This window comes from Poeciliopsis prolifica, unplaced genomic scaffold (genome assembly GCF_027474105.1).
Source record: "Poeciliopsis prolifica strain line A6 unplaced genomic scaffold, Auburn_PproV2 SCAFFOLD033, whole genome shotgun sequence".
Taxonomy (NCBI): Eukaryota; Metazoa; Chordata; class Actinopteri; order Cyprinodontiformes; family Poeciliidae; genus Poeciliopsis; species Poeciliopsis prolifica.
In genome coordinates this window covers 2841195-2859834 of record NW_026562408.1, presented here as the reverse complement: position 1 = coordinate 2859834, position 18640 = coordinate 2841195, and the positions used below count along the sequence as shown (strand labels likewise).

At 36.8% G+C, this 18640-nt stretch overlaps 2 protein-coding genes across 2 annotated transcripts in view; one reads left to right on the top strand and one right to left on the bottom strand.

Moving 5' to 3' along the window:
• The window catches only part of LOC129373594 (rho GTPase-activating protein 26-like), a 76893-nt gene extending 74450 nt beyond the window's left edge, over positions 1-2443 (bottom strand). The window contains exon 1 of the mRNA XM_055051606.1: positions 2022-2443. The gene's annotated coding sequence lies outside the window, so the exon portion shown is untranslated. The remainder of the gene's footprint in view (positions 1-2021) is intronic.
• A 39-nt stretch (positions 2444-2482) lies between these two features.
• On the top strand, positions 2483-6979 carry LOC129373597 (putative fibroblast growth factor 1). Its single transcript, XM_055051610.1, has 3 exons — positions 2483-2951; positions 5409-5512; positions 5739-6979. The coding sequence occupies exons 1-3, from the start codon at positions 2720-2722 to the stop codon at positions 5913-5915; spliced, it is 513 nt and encodes a 170-aa protein (XP_054907585.1). The 5' UTR covers positions 2483-2719; the 3' UTR covers positions 5916-6979.
• The last annotated feature ends 11661 nt before the right edge of the window (positions 6980-18640 follow it).

Sequence of the window (18640 nt, the reverse complement as noted above, 5' to 3'; positions counted from 1 at the left end):
TTGCTTTTTTTAAAATTATATTTGCTTTTTAAGTTAGTCAGGAAGAACTGTGGGTGCATTTCTAGAAGCATCAGTACTGGTTTGGGGCCTATTTTGTTTTCCTAGAGCAGGAGAGGCAGCAGGAAACAATGAGAAGTTTGGTCTTTATTATTTGCTCGCCAAATGGAAAAATAAACCTTAAAATGCAACCTTGGCTTGAAGTGGCTCGGACCACTTTCAAGTCTTGGACATTGGACTTCTTTTGCCTGCATACAAAATATCACCTCAGTGCAGTAGTGGCTTATGCATTGAACTTTTATAGGATATTTGGTTTGACAAACAATCACCACTACCTGGTCTGTTATTTATTAATGGCAGAATTTGTAACTTTTCCAGCGAGGAATAATGGTTTTTTATGTCATACCATTTCACAATTGCTTGCTTGTGATTCAAATCCCAGATCAAGAAGCCTAACAAATAAATAATAAATTAATTAAAATTAACATTTAATTTATGTATTTAAAAGTATTTACTTATACACATGCGACAGACTGGTGACCTGTCCAGGGTGAATCCCGCCTCTCGCCCGGAATGCAGCTGGAGATAGGCACCAGCACCTCCCGACCCCGTTAGGGAGAAGGGTGCTCAGAAAATGGATGGATGGATGGATTTACTTATACACACACATACATATATGGACCACTTGCTGCTCCTCCAAAGTACAGGGGATGAAGAGGATCCTTGTCCATCCCATTGGTCTTCTTCAAGTTGATGCACATGTAATTGTCTCTGCATCACTGTACCAGATGTTCCACCTCTTATTTGGACTCATTGTTCGTGATGTGCCCCACTACTGCTGTGTCGTCAGCAAACTTCACTATATGAGAACTCGGGAGTCTTGTCAAGCAGTAGCATGTCAGCAGATTGAAGAGAAGGGGGCGCAGGATGCAGCCCTGCAGCGAGCTAGTGCTGAGAGTGATAGGGGAATAGACGGTGTTGTGGCCAGAAGACAGTCTGAGGTCTGTTGGTCATGGAAGTTCAGTGTCCTGTTCCCCAGTGTGGGACTCAGTCCAAGAGAGAAGAGCTTCTGCACCAGGGTCTGTGAGATGAAGGTGTTGAAGGCTGAGGAGAAATCCAGAAGGAGCAGGAGAATGGCAGAATTTCTGCTCTCCAGGTGGGTGACAGTTGTGTGGACCACTGATGAGATGGCGTCAACAGTGTAGTGGTTCTTCCTGTAGGCGTACTGATGAGGGTCTAAAGTGACATCGATGAAGTTCTGATGGGGTCATTGACTAACCTCTCGAAGCACTTCATGACTACAGTTGTTTGGGCTATAGTTTGGTAGTCATTCAGGCCTGTGATGCGCTGCGAGACAGGGACAATAGTGGTGGTCTTTAAACGGGAGAGGACCGGTGCCAGTGACAGGGATGTGTTGAAGATGTCTGTCAACACCTCAGACAGCTGATGTGCACAGTACCTCAGTTCCCTTTATGGGGGTTGATTCCCTGAAGGGTCTTCCTCACATCTGCTGTGGTCACACAGAAGGACTTCTCACCAGATGGTAGTAGAAGTTTGTTGCTGGGGGCTTTAGGATTCTCAAAGCTGGTGTAGAACTCACTGAGTGCATCTTGGCAGTGAGCAGTCCCTGGGGTATTGTGCATTCCTGATGTTGTAGTCTGTGTTGCACTTGATGCCCTTCCACATGTCTTGGTGGTGAAGTGACCTTGAATTCGTTTCTTGGAGTGCCGATGTAGCATCCCTAGCTTTCAGCAGAGGCCTCACGTCAACATTCAGCCAGGGTTTCTGGTTTGGAGGACAGACTACTGCCCTGGTGGTGTGACATCATCAGCGCACTTAGAGATAAAACACAGAACAGAGGAGATGTGTTCCTCCATGTTCACCCTCTCCCCCTTAAGAAGATCTATCAATGTGTAGTAAAAACACTCCCTAATCCGTTTCGTGAGCGGAAGGCATGCTGGCGCCAGCAGGGCTGAGATGTGGTCAGAGGCCAAGATGGCGGCGAAGAAGAGCTCTGTACTCACCGTTAATGTTAGTACAGTCCACAGCGTGTCTCTCGGCGTGGGAACGGTGTCATGCTAGTAGAGACTGAGCAGAGTGTCCGCCAATTTCACGTGATTAAAATTCACCGCAACCACGTAAAACGCCTGGGTTTGTTGATGCTTCATTAGCATTAGCACCCTGCGGGATGTGAACGATGATAGCAGCACCGCGGTGAACTCCCGTGGCAGAAAATATGGCCGACATTTCACGGTCATAAGTTTTATCGCCTCTCAGGCCAGTAGCTATTTACCGTTCCTGAGTTCGTACTCCGACTTTCATTCACGTACCTCTGTACGTGAATGTCGCGTCCGCTAGGCTAACTGGAGACCGTTAGAGGGGTGATGATACTTTGCATCATTTATTAGTTTGTTGACATTTAGATCCTCCGGTTGTGGGGGGAGGAAGAGGGAGTTAGCGGTTGCCAACGTCGCCCAAATCAGAAACCGCCACTTTTCGCCATAGCAACAAGTGTTTATTCTTGTTTGGTTTTGTTTGGCATTGGAAAATTATTCTCAAATTTATGTTTGGTTTGAGAACGGGCTTAGCCTCGCCTGAGTCTAGTTTGGATCCTCATACTTAGAACAACAAAAGTAGGGGGGAAAAAGAGCAGAAGAGGTTCAGGTTTTCGGCAGGAGAGAAAGGAGAGCATTTCCAAAACTCAGCAGATTAAGCAGCAGACATGGCGGGGTGCTGCTCATTCCTCTCTTCATGTTTCCGGCGTAATCCTCCAGGTGCCGAGCAGAGCGGTGGTGAGATTGGTCGGCCTGTGTCTTTACAACAGAACCAGGACCTTGGCACGGTTCCGGAGAGACGCACAAGAGTCAAGCTCTACTGTCAGACTGGAGGATATCACCTGAAGATAGCTCAAGACGGAACAGTGTCTGGCGTGAGGGAGGAAGATGACACATACAGTGAGGAAAATGCATTTATCGGTTTATTCTTTGTCATTTAAGCTGCGTTTCAGAGTTAGTTATCAGATAACTTTGTTCTGAACAAAGCCAATATTTATTGCTTTGTCTTAAATCTTTATATTTTCTGAATTATGTTGTTTGTAAATTGGAAGCATTGGTGGACAAATCAAAAGTGAGTGAGCTTGAAAAAAGAGAGAACCTTTAATTAATGGAGTGTGCGTAAGACTGACACGACACTGTAATAAACATGACATAACAGGATCAATGGGATGAAGAAAGTTAAGACTAACAGGTGACAGTAATTTAATATTAATACATAGAGCTACATCATTTTCTTAAAGCTTGATAATTTGCATATTTATGATAGATTATGATTTACTGGCTAATATCAAGTTGTCACAACAAAGCCATTTTGTGCCTTGATTAATGTTAAGTTGCCATGACTACAACGGTTTTTGTCTTGGTTCATGTCGAGTTGTCATAACAAAGACATTTTTTGTCTGGATTAATGTAGTTGTGATGACAAAAACGGTTTTGCCTTGGTTAATGGCAAGTTGTCATAACAAAGACGTTTTAAACAATGTCAGGGTCTGCATCCTTCGAAGGACGGATTTGTAGGTCGCTTACATCATAGCCTCTCCTTCACATGCGGCCTCAGCCCAGATTTGTCTCCTTCACGGCCCACCATATCCCATAATTCATTGCGGGTCCCATCGTTCAGGCGAAGAGTAGGAAATTATTTTTGTTTCATTACACTTTAAATGACAACGTGATTTTGTACAACGTTTTCAGGCGAGAATGTTAGTGTGTCAGTCTCGGTTCACCCAAACATTATCGGACATGTCAGCTCCCCTCGCCGGCCGCCAGGGGGCGCTGCAGGTTCGGTCCAGTTAAACACCGATATTATTCAGGCAGGTAACATCGAGTTGTAAATTGTTTGTTCTACTAAAGTATTTAAATCGGTTTGATTGATTAAAGTGAAGCCTTAAAACATATTAGTTTTATTTAACTGTAATAATTTATCCGAGATTTGGAGAGTATTATATTGTATTTGAAAATGAATAATTTGCTTATAGGCTATTTATTCCTGGTAGAAATGTGCAATACACGTTTGAACATTTTAGATTCAAACTAACTGATTTCTTCTTCTTTTTTTTACTATGGAACAACATTTACTGCAAAAGATGAAGAATAATACAGAAATCAGGAGTAATGCATAACTAAAAAACAAACTTCAGCTCAGTTGTTTGTTTTTCTTTTTGTGACAGCATGAAGCTCACAGGCTTCATGCTGTCACCGTTGCTAGGCAACATGAATTACGGTGAGGTGGAGGCGGGGACAGTTGGTGAAGACTCAACCTGTCCACTTCCGGTCTTAGTTTCTTCACGGCCTTGGAAGGATGCAGATCTTGAATTCGGACACAACTTAGGTCTCTGAAAGATTTGGCTAGCCACCTGCAAGTTCCTGAAAGTAGCCTTAATATTCTTGGAAATTAAATTCTAAATTCAAATAAAGTTACCTGTAAATTTAGGAAAATAATTCTGAAAGTCTCATTAAGTTATTCATTGTAGAAGGATAAATCATTACTCCATTAAGGTAACTTGAAGGCTCCAGCAAAGTGCATCATTTAGTAAAGTAAAATGGAAGTTTAGTGAAAGTAATGTAAGTTATCTGAAAGATGTGGAAAGAAAAGTAACATAAATTACACTAAAATAATTTACAAATTCAACTAATGCAACCAATAGGTTTTAAAAAGCAACCTGTAAGTTCCAGAGAACAGCCTGTAAGTTTAGTGATAAAATAGCCTTTAAGTGTTGTGATCGTAATCTAATCTTAAGAAATTGTAAATTATAACAAAGTAACATTTCACTGTCAGAAAGACTCTACAAGTAAATTCTACTTTTCAGAGAAGTAACCTGTGAATTCCCCAAAAGTATTTTATAAGAACCATGACTGTTTCAGTAAAGTAGCATTTTAGTTCAATAAAATCCTCCTTTAACTTCCAAGGAAGCAACCTGTAAAAGTAAGCTTCAGGTTTCAGGACAAAAACTTAGAAACTATAAAAAAGCATATTGAATGCGTTGTGAAACTAGCATGTAAGCTTCAAGAAAGTAACAAGTTTTCCACAACAGTAACTTTTACAAGTTCTATAAAAGTTATAAAAAATGACTTATAAACTATGGAACATAACATTTCTAAGTAATCTGTAGTATGTGTGGCCACTGGGGAGCTTAATCTCTTGTGCAAGCTTTTTAGAATACATTTCTGGTAAAAGCTGCTTAGTAATTTGGGATTTTTATCACAACTCCTCACCCTTTGAACACATTTGTCTGGGGGAGCATTCCATGAGGGCAAAAGCAGCATTTTTGGAAGACATTTGTTACATTATGTTCTAAAATTTAGCCTTGGAAAGGAAACAAAAAGTCACACAGAAATGTGATGTTGATTATGTTACAGTAATCATGAAGCTGCAGGCGGTGGGTGTTGGAGTTATTCTCATCCAAGGGGAATCATCGGAAAAGTACCTGTCCATGAACGATAAAGGAGACCTCTGCGGAAGAGTGAGTTTTGGCTTTTCTAGTGTACGCTTATCAGAATCCATTTAATCTAAGTAATTATCTACACGTTTTTAAAACTGTACTTAAAATGAAAATGATTTTTATCTAATATACATAACAAAATAAATTGCCGTATTTTATTAATCCGTACAATCATTGAGATGAATTTACTTTGAACCCTTGAATCAAATGGTCTGACTGCTGCTGTTTGCACATACTTTTTTCCCAGGAAACCGTGAATGATGAGTGTAACTTCTTGGAACATATTGAACCAAACGGCTACACAACACTTCGCTCCCAGAAATACACCTGGTTTGTTGCTCTGAAGGCAAATGGTACTCCTATGAAGGGAACAGAAACCCACCAGGGTATGAAGAACGTTTTATTCCTGCCGAGACCAGCCTAAGCTCAAATAAAAACCTGGAAAAACGCAGAAAGGATTTTAGTTCACATAATTTTTATGAATGATATGCTGGACAAATCATTATAAAGGTGACTTTGAAAGAGTTCAAAGGAACAACCCTAAAGTTTTTTTTTCCCACTACAGCTGATTGAAAATATATTTATTAGACTTGGACTTATTTTATTGTCATTGCACAAAAACATAACAGTGTTGGCAACAAAATGTCATTGCTTGGCTACTAGAGCACACAGAAATAATGTAGCTTATATGCATACTTATAAGCTAATAAAAAATAGTCCCTAGTACAAAGCCTCCCTTCTCACTAAAAGGCTCCAGTGCATGTCGCTGCTGCAGAATGAGCATTCACTGTGAGCCATAGTTTGGTGCTGAGAGAAAGAAATGTACATCTTGCTCACAAAATAACTTTAAAGTTGGTTGTGTCTGGAACAAACAGTATAAACTGAACACTGGTTTTAAGACGTGCAGTTCAGGGGATGATTGTTTTGTAATTAATCTAAATTGGGGTGAAGTTGCGGTTCTAATTGTTTAATAAATCATCTATTCCTGGAACCACTTTTATATGTGCTACAGAGCCACTCATGGCAACAACAAACCATATATGTTGCTGTACTGAATGGAAGCTATTTGAATCTGGTCAGAAGAAGACAGATGAAGAAGTTTCTCTGAAAACCTGTTTGGATTTCACAATAGGTTGTAACTTTGTACTGGCTTGATGGTAAGTGTAATTCTATGTGTTTTTTTACCAGTAATCAAATGTTATTTTACCCTCAACATTGTGACAAATATTTTCAGTACATAATGTGATTTAATGTATTTTTTAAAATTGTAAAAGTATCATCTGGATGGAATGGCTTATGATTCCAGTCAAGTTTCTTCTCAGGCAGAACTGTGAAAATGAATAACAGCTGGGTTGTTTTGATGACTCTTTTGAAAGGTGATTAAAGCTCTTTATAACTGTTTATCGCTCTGGCAGCAAAATCTCTGCTCCACTTCTTGAACTTTTGTTGTTCAACATTAAACACAGTTAAAAAGAAAAATAAATCAACTATCTTGTGTCATGTGGTTCTTCGCTAAAAACATGTTTTTCCAGCCATCTTGTATTATGTAGTGTTTGAAGGGCATAGATAATAATTTTTGCACCCTTTCTTTTTGCTGGTCTCAGGCTTATAGCATACTGCAGTCATATTCATTTCCAGGGACTGAAATTAAGAAATATATTGAAAAAATAAAATGTGGGGAAAAAAAAGAAAACATGAGTACAAGGCAGCTAAAAGTGATGTTATGCTTTGAACGCCAAACTCAGGCATGAATGTATAAGATGATCCCTATCGCATGTATGTGATAATTTACATACATGCAATATGCAAGTAGGAAAAGTCACAAGGTAAGCCAAAATCAGAAGTACTAAAATTCTGACAGAATTCTAATCAATTATTCTGATTAAGTTCAGACCAGTGATAATCTGATTTGCCCAGGCATTTATCAGCATGCTATTTTCAGTAACTGTCATCATAATAGCCTGTAGATAGGGAACTCTGGTTGTTAGTCTCACTTTTTTTCCATATCACTCTGCTATAAGAACAAAACACAAATCAGAAGACATAGTTCGTTGTGCAATTCAAACTCTATAAGTCAATAATAAGCAGTTGTAGAACAAGCAACTTCAAGCTAATTTTAATCCTGTGGTGGATGGAAAGGTAGTTTCTGTTGTCAACACTCTCTCCTTAATTGAATGCAGTTAAAAAGTTAGCATTATCTGTTTACTGTCTTTAAACATGGAGGAGAGCAGATGTTTTAGTTCAACCTGACTGGATTAATCGATGATTATAGCATACATTAAAAACAAGAAGCTGCTGAAAAAGAAAGCACTTTTAACATGGGAAAATGTATTCTCACAAGCAACAATCAGGTGTTTGACTTATAGCTTTAAATTCATCCTTCCCTTAAATCTAAAAGTCAGCTTGTGTAAGAATCCTGGGGCAAAAGTGTTTCCACCAGAATGTTTTCAGTCAGCAATATGTCTTCCTAATGTGAACATTTCCATACAGTTCACCCAAAATTCTCACATAGAAGATCTTTGCAACCAAAGCAGTCGCTGTGTTCTATTCTGTGTTTCTGTGATATGCAAAATAAAATTGTTTTTATTTAAAAAAACACTCCATGTTCAATGTACAACCATGGTAATACAGACAAAATAGATTAAAATGTTAGCTAGGGACTTGATTGCTGTTTTTAAGAGGTTTGGCTGTAATTCAATAAGGTTTCACTCTTTCAATATCCATTTTTTTGGGCTAAATATTATAATTTTATCCAGTTTGGCACAAAATTTTTATGACTTTAAATTATGCATTTAGGAATGCTTTTTTTCCATTTCATCTCACAAGGTAGTGTAATTTTTTAGCAACTTAGTTAATAAGACTATTCCTATTTTGATTGTAATTAAACAAAGATTTGTTTGGCCACAAGATGGCAGCATTGGTATTGTTTCGAAAGATGTTAGTTCCGGTTGAGGGAAGTTATAACTTACTGTACTGAATTTAGAAATGATTGTTTATACATATGAATTTGATGAAAAATAACAAATAAAAAATATAACAAATGAATAATACTTATAAAAATTAGTAGTTGTCAAGTTTTTTTATGTTAGCTGGAAATTTAATTGCAACAAAAAGCAGTCCAATTTGAATTTGAAGGCCATTTCTTCTACATGCTCTGATTTGAGCTCACTCCCACTGCGTGACTGCTGAAATGTTCACCATGAAACCATGACAGCAAAGTGAACAAAACGACCTCCATTCACCCCGATCAAATGTTTTCACCACAACGTTTTTGGAAGCGAAGGCATTCTTCATCTAATCTGTTCTTAATGTGTAACGACTGTAACAGAACATGGCCTGAAGAGACTGCTTCAGAGGCCACCCTGCCAGGAAAAATTTCCGGGAGGAAACGTTTTCTGGAACATGGTTTAAAATGTTTGGGATGGCTGCAGCTGATCTTCCGACAAGTTTCAAATTATTGTGGGAATCAAACTGAGATCTCAGACACATACCAGTAGGATTACCTATCCAAATACAACAATTTGACATTGTAGTTTTAGACTTAAAACTACAAATTTATTCTGAGGACAACACTTGGTCAAAATTCTGAAATTACTCAGTTTTTATTAGTTCAATAAGGCTTAAAAATTCTGACAATGTGAAAGCTTCTAAACTTCAATTTAAGAGTAATAACTGACCTCAAAACAAGCTGGTAATTTTATTGTGCCAATTGAGAAAAGGGTTTGTTTGACAGTGTTCATTGGGCTTACAAATACAAAGCACAACAGGAAAGCTCAAGGAGCTTAGTCAAGAACTAACAAAGGGGTGATTTAGTAAAGTCATATGGTTTCCTCTGGGAGCTATTTTTAAACCGGAAGGAAGTGTTATAGTCAGATGACACAAAGACTAAGCAGACTGAACACAATGACTGATGTGTTCAGATGAGTAAAGGTAAGTAAAGTCGACAGTGAGAATACTGTAGAAACTGCTGAGTTTGTTTATGGTCAGTACTGAGTAGAGGGAATCAGGACTACTGATGGGATATTTAGGATTTCCTTCAGATTACAACCTCTATTTCCTATATTTGTGTCATGTTGCTCTTGATTAATATTAACTGAAACATCATTCATGTTAGACTGCATTCCAGAGATTCTTTACTTTATTAAATTTCTGCAATTTAATGTTTAATGCTTATTTTGTTATATGTTTTCATCATGTAAACTACTTTGAATTGCCTTGTTGCTATTAGTATACAAATAAACTTGCTTCGCCTTGCCTACTACCAACCAGAATATTAAATGAAACATATAGCTGAGTGATGAAGTGGAACAAGGACACCAAATCCATATCTGATCGTCGCTCTTATAGCTGATAGAAAAGCTAATACTAGAAACAGTACAGTATTTTATTCTTAGTTCTGTTTTTAGATTTTTATTTTTGTGTAAATCTAAATGCTTTGGCTTTTCTGTCACTTTGTTGCTGTACAGCTGAATTTTCCCAATGAGGAAATCACTATAAAGATGATTTCTATTCTAACAACCAGTCTGACGATCCAACAGCTATTCCTGAGAGCAAAAATATTGTACATAAAACTACTGGATAGCATGAGAAGAGTTAAGTTCAAAGAGGACTTTTGCTGCCTTAAAATACTTCAACCTCTAAAGTTTTATTGCGATTCAGGCTGCTGTTATTTTATGTATAATGGTGGGTTACTTACAGATTATTTATACAACTGTTTCCATGGGAAAAAGATACAGTGCACCACAAATTATTTTCCTGTGAGTAACTTCATGAGAATGGAACATATAAAGGTTTCCCAATCAGAATAAGGCTGCATAAAAAGTAAAAAAAACAAAAAAAACAAATCACATTATGGTAATTCTATATTACAGAGATACTCTAACAAAGATACTCTTACATTTTCCTTTTCCAGCATTGGTTTAACACAGGAATATTAGAGGTGGATCACATCCAATCTCATCATCTTCTGCATAAATTACTGGCCTAAATAATAAAATAGATCACACTGCCTTAATTTTTTACATTTATATTTAAAATCCCAGTACGGTAAAAATGTAAAATAGAGAATTCTTGAGATCACAGGCAAATGTAAAAATTATAAATCATATCAGAAAAAGTTTAAAGATAAAATATTCAGTTTAGCCTTACATCTCCATATCCTGTTACCCCCACTCCTGCATTTTCAAACAGAAGTGTCACATATATGTTTAGGAAGTTAAAACAAGAAAGCGACCTGTCTGAACTCTAATTTACAGGACCCCACCCGCTTTCCAGCTGGCCACACAAACCCAGACAAATACACAGACATACACACACACACACACACACACAATCTGGCTGGCCATTGGCCTGTTGGGCTGTGCAGGGCAGGAAGGGAATCATTCACTGTAAACTGAACAAGGACTGGCTTCCTCTGGGAGTCCCCAAGCCTGACAGCGGCCAAGATCTCTGCAACACAAATCCTTCCAGCACACACACACACACACACACACACCCCCACACACACACCACACACACACACACACACACACACACACATACACACATACAGGAACTGAGACATCGTCTCTCATCTTTTACTCGTCTCCTTGTCCTCAGTTTCATCTTGACTTCTCTCCCTTCCTGTCTGTCTTCCACTTTCCATTTTAGCCTCAATCTTTACTTTCACTATATTTGGTTTAATATGTACTTTTATTATGTTTCTATTTTCATCTTTAAAAATCATCTACATAAGAACTTGTGATGGCCTTTTTTTCATTTCATTTTGGAGAAACACTCCGTTCTACTGCCTCACCTTCATCCTGCTTTCTTCGACTGATAATGAAAACAGATATGCTTTGTCAGTGTCACTGTGTGCATGCTATTCCCGTCACCTTTCTCCTCCACACAAGCTCTGCCCCGCTCACACACGAACGCACAGGAACAGAAATAGGAGATGCATATCCGTCAGCTGATCCAACTGGAAATGCTGACAATGGTATCCCATCTGCCACCGTTATCTGAGACGGCAGGAGAGTAAAGAGAAGAAGGGAGAAACATAAAAACAAGCGTGAAAAGGACATGAGGAGAGATAAAGAAAGCATTTTAAAAGCCAAGAGAGTCACACAGATGTTTGTGGTTTTCCCTGAAGGAATATATCATTTATGTGCGATGGATAGATTTAGGGAATTATCGATCATGTAGAAATCTCATATAGAACAAATGCTATTTGATAACTATTTGACTCTTCAGAATATACACTAGAGAAACTGACAGTATGACCAAAGGAGGCTTGCTGGGCTTTAGTAAAAATAAAAGTAAGATGTTTTTGAAGATCAACAATAAAGGGCAGATTTACTGTTTTGTCAGGCTTCAAATTATACATGTTAAACTTCAATGCTTCTTTTGACTTAAATTTTTTTTGGAAAAAAATTTGGTTTAAATCTGGTATACCGAATACTAAAGTTTTGTGCCAATCATTGGAAACCAGAAGTTTATATATATATATATATATATGGAAGATATTTTTTGTTCTTATTTAAATAGTATATTTTACATACCTGAAAAACAAATGTTTTTTCATTGTGGTAGTGTATATTTGTAATTAGTAATGGAAATATTTTCTATTACTTTATAATATTTCTGATATTAAGAATAATAAGTGGCATGGCTTAGGGTTACCTAAGACATTAGAACCATAATCATCAATCTATTTCAGTTCAATTTTATGTTACAGCAACACAAATTGATGAAGTTAAAAAACAAAAAATTAAATTTTTTGTTTTTTAAATGTGATTACTCTTTGTATTCAACACAAGTCAATTACTTTTCACTGAAATTACAGTTTAAGATATCGGCTTGAAATGACTTTAGTTGAAAAGTGTTTTGAAACTGGTTTTATGCTAAGTGAATAAATTGAATTGAAGTCTTGTAGGGCATGTGTTTACTAGCCTTGCACATAGACTAACATGCGTGTCCAATCATAAAATACCTTTAGTTTAGATTTGATGAAGCTTGTTAGAGCAGTAAATTTTCCACTCGAAGTAATTCCCCAACTAATTTAGATCTGAACTTTGACTGGCTCATTCTAATATGAAAATAATTTGATCTAGCGCTTGAGGCTCATTTGTCTTCTGGAAGGCGAACCTCCATCGGGACTGAAGACTTTTGCAGCCTCCAACAGGTTTTCTTCAGGAATTTCTTGTACTCAGCTCCACTCACATTTATATAATTTATGACCAGTTGACTATGTTTGTTGAAGAAAGGCATTCCCTCAGCATGACACTGCCATCTCTATGTTTAATTATGGAGATTCGCTGATGGACTTTATTTCAAATTCAGCTGACTTCTGAAGGCATTGAGTTACTTTTATTAACAGGTAGCAGAGTACAGGGGGTTGAATATGTAGGACTAACTTTTTATAGAATTTTCTCTTTCACGGATAGAAACCAGGTCAGATCTGGGCCAGTAGGTTTTGAGCTGCACGCAGATAAAGGAAGGAGGTTGTGGTTGTGACACCTGTAACTAAGGAACTGTCATGGCTTGAAAGTGGAGAGAAAAAAAAACGAGACTCTTGTCATAAAAAATAAGGCATTGCGTATTTGCCTTGGGTGAATAATACATTCAAATTTCCATCATTTGTCTTTTCTCTTGTAAAGCTTGGCAAACTAAGGTTGAGGCGACCTTTTGAACTCTTGTGGATTTTTGTGAGCTACATAAAGATAGCAGTTGCACACAGCAACAACTGCATGTGAAACTTTCTCAGACATACTCAGAATTCTTGTATAAAATGGAATGGGGTAAATTTATTCTTTTTTGCCCCATTTCTTGAGTCCTTCACAAATCTCAAGGCAACTTGAGGTCCATTAATTTTACAAAGAATCTTGGGCATTTGGTGTGAAAGGAATTTGGAATTAAACTCTCCATACTGAACATTTCTTCAATGTTTCCATATGTGTTTATTGTTGTAGCTAAGTCTTTTCTTCTCTGCTCTTTATGCTCTCAACTGAATACACTGTCTTTCTAAAGCAAGAGAAAGTCATCACCACCTCTGAACTGTGCCTTGAGTCACAATCATACAAATGTCTTGATTATAAATAGAGTGATTGTTCCTTAACATCTGCAATCAGCAGAACTTATTAACGACACAGTCACAGGTTCTCAGTGTGACTCAAAATCACTGCCTGTATTTCAGCAAACAGAGGAAGAACTGTCAGCTATTGTTCTAGACAAGAAAACACACACACACACACACACACACACAGCCCCTCATGTACTATAGACCGGATGCTGGCCTGTCTACTCAGCTGCGATGTCTCACTTACACAAATACACTCTCACACACAAGACCAACTGCGGCGATGACGCTTGTAGTAGTCAAAAAATATCCTGAATGGAAAAGTTGGCTTTAAGAGTCAGATGACTTTCTGTTTTCTTGGATTTATTTTCAACATCTTGCAATTTATACAACTCATACTTGCACTGCTGTCTGACACCATGTTTGACTTTAATCACAGTCTTTCACTCTGATACAGCAGAAATGGTTGAGAAAACCAAAGTCTTGTTTATCGCAGGGTTTACTCAGTGCCTATTTATTCCGCTTTGAACACCTTTTCTCAGTAAATCAGATGCCGGACGTTTTGGACTTCCTGATGACGTTCAGAACATTTCAAAAAGCCTACTGGGAATGTTTTTTGGCATAATACTTCTGTCCAATTTTAACACAAAAACAGAAACAAAATGTGCCTGTGCAACATAATGAGATCCACTGAAAAAAAAACATATACTGGAGATGTTGCCTTCCTCTTACTGTAAGGCCCTGATATTTCCTCAGTTTAAAACCTTGACGGTCAAAATGATGTACAGTACATAGGCCACTAATGCTAGTGCTGATATAGGAGGCATTTTCTACAGTCTGGGGCTCAGAGTTATTCAAAATGGTGCCTAATTTGACAAATATCAATAATTAATTGTGCCTCTTTTTTTTCTTAAATAATTTTACTGAAGTCATTAAAATCATGGCTTTACGAGAGATTGTGAGTTGAGTATAGAAATCAGAGCTCAAAAACAAATTGTTCCCGAGTTGGTATGAAATATTGAGTGGCGAATGTGTGCCAAGTGTTCTGCACTTTAAAAAAAGAGTTATGAAAATATCAAAATAACAAAAATACAAAATGACAAAGAGGCATAATTGCAAACATTGCCACTTTGAGGGCAGAACAAAATAATGGGTGTGTAAATTGAAACTGTTTTTGACCAAAAATTCTGTTTACATGTCAACAAGAAGTACAAATGAGGCTGTATGTAATTTGTAAAAAAAAACATCTGTTTACTTGGAGGGTAAAAAGGCTCCACAGTATTGATATAGAGGTTTGAAATATTAATTTTCCTCAAATCTGAGATAGATAATATTTTAGACTTTTGGTTAAGAAACTCATTGTTTAATGTTCTCTTTTGTCTTTGTACAATTATGATACGTTTCATATTTATATTTATGTATAGATAGAAAGTCAAGAAATGTATAGTCAAGAAATAATTTTTTAACAGAAATTATTATTTTAATTCACTCTTATTTTTATGGGCCAAAAGAGGAGGAAATACCACTTCTAAAAAAAAAAGCAAAAGCAAATTTAACAAGTGTCATGATCTTGATGAATAAAACCTTCATGAAGCCTTTTTTTTTTCCTGGAAGTCGTCATGGAATCATTCTTATTCTGGCTGTACATGCGTAAGCAAACCATTACTCCCACTCCTTTTTGCGTCGTTGCCCAGTCTCCTTTCTGGGAAAGAATTGTCCAAGTTAAAGCTCTTATCACTTCCCTTTCCTCTTCCCTTTCCTGTCATTCAGAACATGAAAATAAATGGGAAAAATATCTAGAGAAAAACAGAGCTCAGAACAACCAGCTGAAGGCTATTTATGGCAAATATCTTACATTCCACACATCCCTGATATGTCACAGTGTTTGATTGTGGCTGTGACCGTATCATTGCAGGATACTGTGGCTTCCTCTCTCTCTCTTTTCGGCCTTACTCACTCCCTGTTTTATTCTGTTCCCACTTCCTTTCCTTTCCGTTTTTAGGCAACATCCTTTCTGTGTGTTCCCAAGACCAGAGGAGTTGCTATAATTGTTCGCTCGTTGTCCAAAAGGAAAGTCCAAAGCAAACCAGTCTTTTGAAGCGGTTCATTGTCTGCTGACCTCAGTAGGTAAAGGAGCTGGTAATGGGGGAGAGAAGGGAGAAGATGAAAGCTGTACAGATGGGGAAGAGATGCAGTGGAAAACACAAGACCAATTTATTATTCAGTAAAAAACCATTTCTTGTGGCTACTCTTTTCCTTCAACTGATGAATGGCAAATCATAAAATTTTCAAGAGGTTAAATGAAACCTTTTTCTTAGATGTCAACATCAAAATTCAAGAAGTTATATGAAGTTGATATATTTCCATTATCCTCCTCTATGCTCAATAACACCAATATCCTGCTTTGTCCCAGTTTGGTTGCGAAAAATGTTATTTTCTACACGTCTTGATATAGGGCTTGACTAATAAAGAAGTTTCCTGCTACTTTGCTAAATTACTTCAAATCATACTTCAAGAGCAGAACCGTTTTATATGATTTAGACATAATGAATCTAAGAGAACTCAAATCACATATTCTGTCCCTCAAGGCAACATTTCACTATTTTTTTACACATGGCTTCTTAGTCAGAATATAATCCCTAAATAAGTTAACAATCTGACATCCTCAAAGGGGATTATTCTTTAGGAAGCCTTTGGAGGGGGTAGAAAAAGAACTAAATGTTCTGTGAAGTGTAGACTTTTGTGAAACTTTTGAAATGCACCACCAGGCATCTGTAATCCACGATTGTTCTTCGTACGTAAGATATGTCTTGAAATATAGGTCATGTTAGGATGGTTACCATTTTCACAAAGGATGCATTCTTGCTGTCCACATGAATACCTGAGGAAAATATTTTCACTCTAGAATCTATTAAAAATATTTTGGGTCCCCTAAAATGCAAATTCAATGTGCAAAATTTTTAAATTTCCTGTTTCAAATAAAGAAAAAAAATCCTGTGTAGATTTATGGGATTTAGATCTACATGGGACTTAAATCCCGAGTAGATGTGGACTTAATGACATAAAAATCATGTTAGACACAAACTCAGACTCAATGTCAAATGTTTTTGAGAAATGTCTGTCTTTCCCACTCTGAATTTAGACATTTTAAATTAATTTAATTTTCTTCTTCAACTTTACAGAGAAAATATTTAGCATAATTAAAATGAATATTTTAACCGATGAAACTGCATTTTTTATGATAAGATACAACAAACTGAAGTCATCACAGCACTGTTTAGAAATGATTTAATTTGAATTATTTTGTAGAACTTGGTAGTGTTATTTATTACCACAGCATTTGTTTTAAGCTGTTGTGGAATAACTTGGTTGCACAATTTCTCAATTTAAAATGAGTTAATTTCAGAAAGTTGATTTCTACCTGACAACTTTTACCTGACTTCTTCTTTCTGAAATAATTTAACTTCAGAAAGAAGTTAAAACCCAAAGATTTTAATTTCAGGCTGATGTAACGGTTAAAATATAACAACAACAACAACAATAATAATAATAATAATAATAATAATGAAGTAGACAGAAATGAAGAAAAAATAATACCTAGATGTTAGTTTTTTACAGACACAATAACTAATCTGATTTTAGAAATGACTACTGGGTCTAAATTTAACTTCCAGGAAACAGCCAGAGGATAAAAATATCTTTATTTGACGTCAGGTGGGCGGTGAGAGAACAAGCGACAAAAATTTGATGGAAAATTCATCACCTGCCCACTTGTATGTGTGAGTGAGTGACTGGATTTGAATTCATCACAATGAAAGGAAATAACAGTTTGGAGACTGAGTCAGCACAGATTCACCACTTTAGGTGAGCAGGAGTTGGAGAGTTCAGCATGTACACGTTATCAGTGAGGTTAAAAAAAGACATAACACCTCTGCCTGTCTAATGTACAGACGTGTTATTTAAATGTGTTTTAAATAACACATTTAAATAACAGGATATTGAAATGAAGCTATTCAGATCACAATCTCTGTTATAACCTCCATGATCTGTGAGTTTTTAGCTGTGATGTTTCCATTCATTTAAATATTGTGCAGCTAAATCACATGGGTAGGACTGAATTTATGTGTTAGCTCCACTATTTCCACTGATGATCAAATATGGGACATTATTAATGTTTTAAGATGTCATCATGGCGATCAGTGTTAACTGATCAAAGTTTACTGGATAACTCTGGGTTAGTTTGCTAATATGTGTGACCATTGTCTTTTGATGCAGAAATGTAATTTATCATCCAATTTAATTTCATGTTAGTTTCTCAATATTTTATCTTCCATCCAATTTCCATAAATTGTGAATCTGGTTCACTTTTGAACCGGCCAACTCTACTAAAATAATATAAGAATATGGCCTCTGTTCAACTCCATATTAACTGAAAAATGAGTAGAATACAGAAAGAAAAGTTACTGTAGTTAAAGCAAACCAATTTGACATCCCCAATGTGTAATGAGAAATTGTTAGTATGAAATGATGTTTGGCCAGATATCATTTTCAGATCTCAAACCACTAAAACTGCCAAAGTCCAAAATGGTAAAGCAAAAGATCAGCATTCTCACTGTATCCGCTGGCAATGATTAATAAATAACATTGTCAAAATTATCATAACATCAAATGTAAATGACAGATTTGAATACATCATAATGAATGTTTGGGGAGAAAGTTGAAGGAAAAAGAGGGGAGTTGACAAGAGTTGCCATTGGTCTCTAAATGACTTGAGGTCTATTTATAGCTTGATATAAATGTGCTCCCTCAATGTCTGAAGCTTACTAATGTAACAGGAACAAATGCGTCACTCTCATTGTACAATGTTCAAAGACAAGGAGCCTTTTTGAAATTTCACAATTAAACACAGTTTAATACAGGGGACATAATATTAAGTATCTTCATATATTATGACAGGACATACTGGGTTTTAGATCTGGAAACACAGAACAACTGATCAAATGATACTAGTTTTTCTTGGCTCCTCATCCAGCCAAATGATCAACTGCTACTAGACTGACAATGTACCGCCAAGAGTTTAGGGTTAATTACCT